This window comes from Condylostylus longicornis, unplaced genomic scaffold, assembly GCF_029603195.1.
Source record: "Condylostylus longicornis isolate FDR11 unplaced genomic scaffold, ASM2960319v2 ptg000010l, whole genome shotgun sequence".
NCBI classification, from domain to species: Eukaryota; Metazoa; Arthropoda; class Insecta; order Diptera; family Dolichopodidae; genus Condylostylus; species Condylostylus longicornis.
In genome coordinates, this window is record NW_026577979.1 from 16,290,887 (window position 1) to 16,302,590 (window position 11,704).

General features: G+C 26.5%; 1 protein-coding gene across 1 annotated transcript in view; it reads right to left on the reverse strand.

Moving 5' to 3' along the window:
* Nucleotides 1-10,778: 10,778 nt before the first annotated feature.
* Nucleotides 10,779-11,704, reverse strand: part of LOC129619060 (myb-like protein I) — a 78,980-nt gene continuing 78,054 nt past the window's right edge. The window contains exon 2 of the mRNA XM_055534137.1: nt 10,779-11,648. Coding sequence (XP_055390112.1) covers nt 11,619-11,648 — 30 coding nt within the window. The 3' untranslated portion in view covers nt 10,779-11,618. The remainder of the gene's footprint in view (nt 11,649-11,704) is intronic.

An 11,704-nucleotide genomic window follows, 5' to 3' on the forward strand; every position in this document is an offset into this window, starting at 1 on the left:
TGATAATCTCAAGTGGTTGTACTTAGTTTTAATCGTAACAATAATCGGATCTATTTTGTCAGATATATTTAATACTTTTGTATGTGCTTATATGAAGAGGCGAAAAAATTTAGAATCAATAATATTGATTATTAATTTAATTGGAGTGATTTGAGCCTATTCGTTGTCATCACACTGAATGTATTTAATTAACCATAATTATTTTTAACGAATGTAGTGTTCATTTAGATATAATGTACACTGTTCCTTATCGAATTGCGTTGACTTATAATTAAAAGTGAAGTCTGCTATAATATTTTTTTATTAAGAAAATTAATACATAAAATCATCCCATATTTTACAAAGAAACGCGTATTAAAAGAATTGAACAATACAATTACTGCTTTCATTTAGTTACTTTAATTTTCGGTTTCTCAACACGCTCGAAATCCCGAAATATAGAAAATTTAAAATAGATTTAATTTGTTTTACAAAAAATGTCAATATACAAATGTGAGTTTGTACGAAATTGTTATGTATGTCGAAAAATATTCTTAATTCTGCCAGTTTTATGTTCTTATGGCTAAATAATTTTTTTGCTAAGGCGCGTTTATAAAGATTAAATTCGTCTTCCCGTGATATATGTGGTCAAGATCTTGTTTTTTCTTGTAGATTTACAGAATATGTTCCTCTCACTTTATTTGAGAATATTTTCGTTTTGATTTTCCAGGCATTTTTTAGCATAACGTTCAAAATTTTTTTTGCCACATTTTCCTGTTATAAGCAATTAAATGTATTAATTCCATGATAATCTATTTAATATTTCACTCACTTATAATTTTACTTGTTAGTAATAGACATAGCATTATAATCTTATCGATTTTTTTAAGGTAACTCCTACAATCAATAATTAATTGATAATACAACAATGTGAAAGAGGCTCTCGAAAGTAACAGAAAAGAATTAACTAGATAAAATTGGTTTCGTAAAATTGATTTAGTGCAATGTTTTTAATTATAGAAACTTGAAATTTTTCTTAATTTATAAGAGAAGATCTGCACAAGCAAAATTTTAACAATATTCTAAGATTAAAATCATAAACCATTTATTAGAACTCTTCATCGGGCCCCAACACTCATTTTATTCGTATTATCTAAAATTATTTATAGAAACACTATTCTCATATTGTCTTGTAAAAGGGATGATAAAAGGACTCTTACAAAATTTCTTATCGGTAATCATCTTTAGTTCATTTCTTCATATTACTTTTTTCCTTATAAACACAAAATAATATTTTTTTACATTTCTCAAGAGTCTCATACACTATCTTTAAAACCAAAAAAATTTTTTTTAATCATGTAAGTAGTTTTTAGTAAAAAACAAATATAAAAGAAGAAAAATATTTTTTTATTTAAAAGTGAAAATTATAAACATAAATTTTGTTGAGAAAATGCAAATAGAATTTTCATTTTCTCAAGTTATCCTCTTGTGACTTGAAATATTTTAAGACAAAAAATTGAGATAAAAGTTACAATTTCAAAGAAAGGAAAAATATGAAAGTAATATAAAGAAATTTTATATTTTAATTTAAAAATTACTATTGTTTCTTAATTTTAATACAAGAGGTAAATATTTTATTTGTAACAAAGGGCTATGTCAAGTTCTCTAAAGGATTCGTATACACGATAATAAGAATATGTTTTTGTTTGTCGCACAATGGCAAAAATTCTTTTGAAGTTGCAATTTTTGCTTTTGATGTTTGATTCAAGATTCGAATTTTCGGTGCAGAGTAGTTATTGCCAGAGATACTGAATTAATTAATGCTCTGAATTAAATGAACCAATGATGTTCGAATCTTGTATTTTTCCATCTGATTGAAAATACAGGGTAATTCAGGAACAAGTTAATAGCCACATGTCATCGAATTACTTGGTTTTACATATTATATACAATAATACTGTACAATACACAATATATTGTTACTATTTTTACATACACCGTGATTTGAGTTGTTTGCATGTTGTGCGCATTTAAAATCCAATTTTTTCTAAACCAAAAATTACTATACGACTAGAACTAATATTATTTTTTGGAAAATACAGCTTCAGAACCTTAAAAAAAACTTTAGTTCCACAAAAATTGTGTAATTCTAAATAGTATTGTTCGTTTTTATACCCTGCACTTCGTGAAGGGTATATTAACTTTGGTATGGAGTTTGTAACTACTTGAAGGAGTCATCTGCGGTATGGACATATATATATATTCTTGCTCAGCGTAAAATTCTGCGTCGATTTAGACATGTCCGTCTGTCCGTCCGTCCGTCCGTTCGCACGATAACTCAAAAACGAATAATGCAATCGACACCAAACTTTCACAAGTTTTTTCTTTTGTGCCAAGGACGAGCCCTATTGTTATTGGACTAATTCGGACAACGGGTTCGGGTAGCTGCCATACAACTCAAAGAGTTTATTTTAAATATTTCAAAAACTAATAAAGCTATATATATAAAATTTTGTATACATGTGTCCAATTATATTCTACACATGCTTCTATTTCTGAAGTTTTAGAGGAATTGATTGACAGGTTCGGGTACCTGCCATACAACTCCAGAAGCTAATTTTAAATATTTTCAAAAATAATAAAGTCAGATTCATGAAACTTTGCAGTTGTGTGTCGAGTTATAGGCCAGATATATTTCTGAAGTTTTGGTTGAATTGCTCTTCAGCTACGAGTAGCTCCCATACTATTCCAAAAGTTTAAATATTTGGAAAATAAAGTCAGATTCATGAAACTTGGCAGTTGTGTGTCCAGTTATAAATCAGACATATCCGTGAAATTTCTATAGAATAGTTTCACAGGTTGGAGTAATTGCTATACAACAACGAAAGGTGCAGGGTATAATTCAATCGGTTTATACCGACTGAAACGTTTTTACTTGTTAAAATTAATTTTATTATATTTTTTTTAACCTTCAATATGACTCTTAAACCTTCCAATATAGGGTATATTTATATCAATATATATCAATATATAGGCTACATACACGTAGATTTGAATTTGATTAAAATTTTTAAAAACTATACGAATAACTGCAATCATAAGATAAGAGTTTCAATTTTTTTAAAGATCTCAATTCACCATTTTTAAAAAATTATTTCACTTAATTGACATGATTACACATTATATGTATTTAATATACTTATAAATATATGTACATTTTCACCATACAATTGTACACATTACTACTCGTATAACAAAACATAAAATAATAATAGTAAATGTCATCAAATTGTCAGCTATAAAATGAAGAACTATGTCATCACATAATTCTTAATTTTGTTGTGTTTTACCCCTCAAATTTTTCGCATACATTAAAATTAAAGAAAAATTCTGTAGTACATGTTTGTGCGTCGCATACATTCAGCGTATGTGTTGATTTGTGGATAAAGAAACAGCCAGCAAAGGATAGAGAAAATAAGGAAAAATGAAAGAAAATGTCATCATTATGATATGGTTTTGGTGATGGTTTTTCTGAAACAATAACAAAAAAAAAATAAAGAAAAATTGAATAAGATGAGTGAAAAATAACAAGTTTCATCTTTAAAAGAGCTAGGCTGAAAAATAAAACATAATTATGACATATGCCCATAAAAAAATAATTTTTTTTTGTTTTTCGTTTGAACCATTTTCAGCAGATAGCTCTACTGAATTCTATATGGCATAAATGTATGAATGTTTATGGTATATTTTGTATTTGTGTGACACAAAACATTTATTTTCCAAGTTAATGCATATTCTAAGGGCATTCGAACTTATCTCGCATCTTGCATTGAAGTCGAAAATAGTTCTGTAGTTAGTGAAGTTTTCTGTTATCAATGTTAATGTTACAGGTTTCAGTGATTGCATTTGGCTTATAGATCCTCAAAAGCTAAATTGTACGCTTAATTTCACGTAAAATGCGTTTCACTGGTTCATCCGTCCTATAGTCCGCACTATGATGCGCATTACCGAAATATAGAAAAATTTGAAGAAAAATTTTAAAATTTTACTAGACAATTGAGTAATTTTATATTAAAAAAGTAAAAAATCAGATTAAATAACTGAGAATGACGATGACTGGAAAAATTAGACACAGAATGTAGCAATTAATTTTTGAATAACAGTAAAATTGGGAATTATATGACGACTCGTTCCTGTGCTGCACCTCCAAAATTGAATTTTTTTCCCCTTTAAAGTAATTTTTATAATTAAAGGTGTTTAAAATATTAAAATTGAATGCCGTAACCAAAACTTTATTAGGATTCAATTATGAAAAATCCAAAATGCGAAAATCTTTTTATTCCCAAATATTTCAAAGACAAATTTAATGATTTACTTTTTACTGGATTCTCCTTTTAGTCAAAAACAAAATGAAAACAAAATTTTTGCTATTTTCTTCCTTATATTGTAGCAAGGATATGTTATTTATGTTTTTCACTTTATACGAGTATCAGCGTGTTACTAACTAAGTCACTTAAAATTTTCTGAAAACATTTTATATTTGTATGTATATAAACGAGATAATAACTTAGTGCTTAAAAATATTAAAAAATAATACTGAATCTGTCAAAAATAGGATATAAGAAAATTAAAATTTATTTTTTTCTTAAATATTTAATTTAATGGAAAATGTCTCTGCAATATATGTACATACATACAAATATTTTTAAAAACAAACTCTTTATTTTTATTACAAATTGTTATAGAAATTGTGGAAATTTCCAAAATTACATCATGTGTTTTAAAATGTACAAAATCTTACAGGGATATGTTGAAATAGCGTAGGAAAACTGTTGATCATGTGAGTTTTCACACACAGTTTATAAAATAGAGAAGGAATGGATTATGTGTTGGTGATGGTTTTAAGGATGGTAACATTTAAAATTCTAAATTAATGAAACTGTTCCCACAACAGTTTAGTAAAACTGCAAGTAGTACAGTTTTTACATTTATTGTGATTAATATTTCATTTAAATTTTATTAATTCTCACGCAACCAAATTAATTCTGGCCATTGTACAACTGCTATCGTTTCTTCATAGTTCTCAAGAAAAAAATTAGTATAAAATACCATTATCTGTTTAATTTTTATTTATATACCTATAATCGCGTGTAAGTTTGTACATGATCGTAAAATTTCTACATTAAACTTCTAGTTTAATAAAATATTAAAATTGCTTTTTAATAAATTATTTATCAATCTAATTTTACGCCTATATTATGTTAATTTGGAAATCACCTATATACAAACTCTATAATCATTTCTAATTATATTTACATACTATAACTACTAAAAGTTTAATTAAATTTTGTAGTTAATAAAAATTTTATAGCCTCCTCCCAGTTAACATGTTCAAAGTTTAATCAGCCATTACAAAACTATATCGAAAAAAATTATATGTAAAGTTTATTAAAAATTCATATGAGTCATTCGAAATTACAATGTTTTGCATATTAAGCTATGAATATATGGGTAAGCTAAATGCTTATAATGCTACCTGACTTGTAAAATTTTTTATATTTTTTTTGTAAAACAGAGTCTTTAAATCTATTTCTTATTATACACATACATACATATATGAAGTTTTTGTTTGTGAAAAATGATAGCTGCTTGTATGACACCAAAAAGAAAAAAAAAATTAAATAGAGAAAAAGAATAAAGAGAAGGGGTTGCTTATTAAGGGTAAGCAAACGATAATATGCTAAACAGCCGGAAACAAATTGCCAACTAAATTTCCGTTATTACAATTCATATTTTTATATACCTTCATACATACCTTTTATAACATATAAATACTATATAAATAAATGGTGTGTACGTATTAGCAACTCACATATGCTTGAAAGAAAATTTATGTACATTATGCTTTTTAGCATACAAATATATTTTTCACTAGGAAAGTAAGTTAGTGCTCTCTTTTCCTTGTAGCTCCATAAGGTTTTTCAATTAGAAGATTATTAAATATCATTTTGAATTTAATATAGTGTTGAATAAATCCGAATTGCTAAGTACCTCTTTTGCATGCAACACTATTGATGTTCTTCTGATATTGTTAATATTTACCATAATTATAGATAATAAATCTAATTTCTCAAAATATTAACAAATCGTAGCAAATTTGAATGCATAATCAGATTTTTTAGGATTTGAAGAAAACAATGGCTGCAATTGAGCGCTTCCGAGCCCAACATGCAACGCAATATAATCCTAATTTTCCTTCCAAAAATGTATAGAATTCTAAAATAAAAAGAACAGTTTATGTCGTTTAAGGAATCGAAAACGCCTTGGAGGAAACTTTATTCTAGAACTCTTGGAGAAAACTATGCATGTATTAGATTACGGTAAAAGCTATATAATAATAAACTGTTTGAAATGAATGCCCTTGTACTATATTTCAATTATCAATCATATAAATTTTTCATGAAATGTGAGTGTGTTTTACAAACAACTGATAGCTTTTTATCACTTAATCGCAATTATGGTACTTTTTCAAAAGTTGTCCCTGTACAGTAACCGTAATATTGTAAAATTGCGTAAGCTTACTACTACTTTATTTCAAAAGGAATGATTTATCATATTTTCTATAGAAAATTTAAGAATTCTTAAATAGTAATCGGAACTCTCAAATTGTTTCGAGGTATAGTTTTAAATGAAAAACTTCGTATGAAGACTGAAAACTCAATTAACATTTTCAATTGGATAATTTTGGTATTCTTTTGAATAACTTTGTATTTAATGGAATCATTCAACTAAAAGTAAGAAGTGTGGTTAGGTGAGGTGAATTAATGAATAATTTTTCACTTTTTATTAGAATAGTTTATACCATTATTTTTATTTGCTTATAACTCTCATACACATTTCATACCATAATTTTATTTCTTTTTTTTTGAGGATTTTATAATTGTGTTTCTTTTTATTTTTATTATTTTCCTTCTCATTCTACAATTATATATGTATATATATACATTTTATCTGTTGCTTAAATCAAAAAATTACATAGTGAATCGCGGTGGGGAGGAGAAAATTAAGTTTATCAATTGTGGTTATAAAAAAAAAACTTTTAATATAAACTGCTAATAAAAAGGATAACTGAAAACTATGATTTCGTTTGTAATACTGGGGAAAATATTGTGTAAGAGAAGGAATATTGCGAACAAAAACTTGTTCATGTTGAAGTTTTTGATAAATTTTCCAAATTTTTGGAGTTCAATATTATTAAGAATTACCCTTTTGAATTAAAAATCAAAATGTTTTGGGTATTTTGGTTATAACGGAAATTTTAATTCTCTTCTTCATCCGCATTTAATGTAATTTGAACATTTTGTTTCTATTTAATACCCGAACAAGTCCTAATCCCATAATATATCAAATATAGCAGATCATGTCGAATATACACAGACACAAAAATTTTTAATTAAAAAATTTTCTAGTACGTAAGCAAAGAATATTCTAGTACGTAAGATATTATATTTTCGGGGCTATTAAGACACTAACCTTATTATTATTTTCAATATTAATTAAATCATATATGCTCATCATTCAATAATATGGACTGAATTATTGAATTTCGTCTAATATTAAAATATTATTTAATTCTTTTTATGGCTTGCACCTTTGTGAGGGTTATATTAACTTTGGTACGGAATTAAGCTGTTGAAGGAGACGTCCGTGGTATGGAATATATACGTATATTCTTGCTCAGCGTAGAATTTTGTGTTGATTTTGTCCGTCCGTCCGTCGGTCCGATCGCACGATAACTCGAAAACGATTAAAGCAAACATTATGCCAAGGACAGATTCTATTTATGGGATGGGTTCGGGTAACTGTCATACAACTCAAAGAGATTTTGTTAAATACATATGTATTTCAAGAACTAATAAGAGTATAAATATGAAATTTTTTAATATGCGTGTTCACATATGTTCTAAAAATTTTAATGGAATGGCTTCACTGGTTCGGGTAACTGCCATACAAAGCTACATTCCTGTAGCTCAGACATATCTATGAAGTTTCTATGGAATGGTTAAACAGATTGCAAAAACTGTCATACAACTATGAAAAATTCTGAATATTTCAAAAACAGATTTTTATATTGTTAAGGTGCAGCAGAGTGTAATCCAGTCGGTTCAGATCGACTAAAACATTTTTACTTGTTAATATTATATTTTCGCCAATACCTTAGGCATGGCCAAATAAACGTGTTTATATTCTCTAATTTGCTTTTATAATTTATATATTTCAAAAAATTATTTCATTTTTTTGGTTCATGGTATATAGTAGGCAATAGGCATACATGCCGTCGCCGCGCCTTAGGTGAAATGATTTATGAGTGAGTTAACAATTTTAGTTTTGTATTTCATATACATATATGTATATTCAAGAGAAAAAAAAACGAAAAAACTTTTATTATAATTCAACAAAATGTGAAAAAGGAACTAAAAGAACTAAAGGACATTTTATATACTATAAATATAACAATATAAATTCATTGTATAGCAGTTATAATCATAATGAATAAAGGCTTTTAGAATAATTCTATGAATATATTCATTCACAGTACATATATATGTATATCTGTTTAACATAATGTGCATATTTTAAAAAGGATAATTGCGTGTTTTATCACATTATATGTTAAAGCAATTAAACGAAAACAATTTCTGATTATGTTAGATAGGAAAAAAGAAAATAAAAACGGAAAACAATAAAACGAAAAAAAAAATACTTTACTTCGTGTGAAAAGGGTTAAATATGGATTAGAGGCTTCGTGTATACAAACATATTTACATACACACATAGATATAGAGTACGCATATTTATAACAAAAAAAATTGTAATATTAAAGATAAGTTTAGTGCCATGATTAGCATTTAGTTTGTTTGTTTATTATAGATGAAATTAAACATTTAACATTTTTATTATACTGAGTCATGAGAATGGTTACCATAAATAAATTTTATATTTACTGTTATACCGCATATTATATTCCGTAACTAAAAATATACAAAACCGTATCCGTTTAATATTTTGTAATACTCGTAATTGTTATAATAAAATAAAAAGTGAAATATTTACTTTCTTTAATATTTCCCAAAGATATTTTTTCATTCATTTAGGTGAAAACATAAAAATTGTTATACATTTATAAAAGTATATGTGTTAGGTCAGTTAGAAGTCGTAAAATAATGGACGATATTGAAGGTTTAATTTAAAATACGGGTGAGAGAATATTGGTATAAGTATAAGAGTAATTTGTGTTGCGCGGTACGAATTTTTGTTACAATCATTTGACAAAGAGTATAGCTATAGAGAATATGAGTCAACATTACATATAATGCTATATATATACATATATGTATAATATAACAATACATAAATTGTTGAAAACAAAGTTGTTTTACGATATATTCCTTATAATTGGAATTTGAAACATCGAGGACTAACTGTAAGTGATTTAATGAAGGAGTTGGAAAAGTTATCAATGTAGTTAAATTATTTTATACGACATTCATGCCATTATGGAACTAGTACGAGTATGTTTTCTTTATGCAATTGAGGACAAAATAATGCCCATATAGCCCATTGCAAAGTATAAGACAATTTTGTTTTAACAGTTTTGGTATAAAGAGCAATACAAGAAGATAAAAAGGATTGCTTCAAATGTAAAATCCCCATAAAATATTGCTTCTTAAATCTAATTCCCGTACGGTGTGGTACTCACCTCTTTAATATTTAATGTTAAATTTTTCCAAAATCTATTATTAAAATATCATCATTTCTTAAATGCTATAAGAATTTCCGGACGTTGCACTGCAATTGATTAGTTTGGATTTTGTTTCAACAGTGTATGAATTCTTTAGAATTAGAAGCTTATCAAAAATAATATTTTATGCAATTTAATTTTCAATTTACAGGAAATATTTATAAAAATATCAAACCCCAGGAATGTAAATGTACACACATGAAACATTAATATCAAATTCTTTACTAAATCATCTACATTATTTCTGCAAATAAATTGATATTGTCTCTTTTGATATGTCATGTAAATCAATTATAACATGATAGACGCATTTCTTATCTTTTCAATATTTTATAGAAATTATGATTTATTAACTCTAAAATATTATAGAAAATGTGCTTTAAAATAAATATTTGTGATAACACTGCTTGGCTATAATTGCATCATGCACCTTCTTAATGATTAGTTAAATATTTGTTATATACATAATATAGTGAATATCAAGTGGCAGACTTAATTATGACGGCAATTTTGCATTGTCTGTGACGTTAACATTGTAATTTCCTGTATACATGCATTTATATAAAATATATTGAAGGGAACAAATAAGAGTAATTCGAAATTCAATTTAATTTTTTTATTTAATTTTTCAAAATAAAGGGTATTTTTTTAATTTTACGAGAATTTTGCTTGAACCAGTGTAAAATTTCAAAATAAAATTTCAATAATCCTACTTTGAAATCTTCATTTTCTGTTAATGAAGCAATCACCTCGGATTATTTGATTTTGTTCTTGCTATTTTTGATAATAATTATTTATAAATTCTTAATCTTTATAATTAACAGCGAAAATAGTTAAAAAGCTTTTTAGTTCTAGAAATAGAATTTTATAATTTTTATATAGGATTAAGTATTCCAATTATATTGAAAAGAAAATATTATAATTTATGCAATGAATTTTTTATCAAAAAATTTCATTAAAAAATTTAAATCCCCATAGTGGTGTACAGAATTAATGCATGTTATCTATTCATTTTATAAAAAATCTTGAAAAAATTTACATTTAAAAATTTTTTTTAATATATCAGACGACTGCTTAATACAAGCATCTATAGTATAACAAAAATCGTCATCATTTATAGGTGGAAAGGGAAGGGAAGAGGGAAAAAAAGATAATAATAGTAAGTAGTAAAAATTTAAGATTAATAGGTAATTTAAGAAATAAACAACCAAATTCAAGTATGCAACTAAAATAAATCAATGCTAAAATATAATCAATGTAAAATCTGACTTTAAGAACCCTCTTACTTACGTTCATACAAAAAACAGACGAATGCAAGTTAATTTCGAGCAAAATATGATTCACCGGTTCATGCACCCTATAGTCCGTACTGCGACGCGCCACATTGAAAAGCCCGGACTACTTAAGGTTACTAGGATTCTCTCTGTAAGAAATCCAACCTAATAAAATCGGGTCAACTACCGAATGGAAACTATATCGGAAACCAACCTACGACAATATAGCGATCTTAAGTTCAAAAGCTGAAGCCTACCCTCATAAGGGGGCAATGAGGCAGTCTAAACGGATCCGACCAATCCATACCATGAAGAGTAAAACGAAGGAATTGTCTCTGCACAGCCTCAACATTATATCAACACCTATATCAACATTACGAAGAGAAGATTAAACTTGACATGCGTATTTCTTAAGAAAAATAATTAAATAAAAGTTTTTCTTTTAAAATAATTCTAAACATTAAAGCTGAAAAGCTTAAATTTAAGCCTAAAACCTTTTAAGAGAAAAGACCAATTTATAATAGTATAGCTAGTCATACTCAACTGTGTGACTTTAGTCTCATTTACAATTCTGACATTTGTGGTTCACTTACCTGAAAGAAAGGAAATAAAAAATATTATAATTAAATTATTTTTGAATTAAATTGAT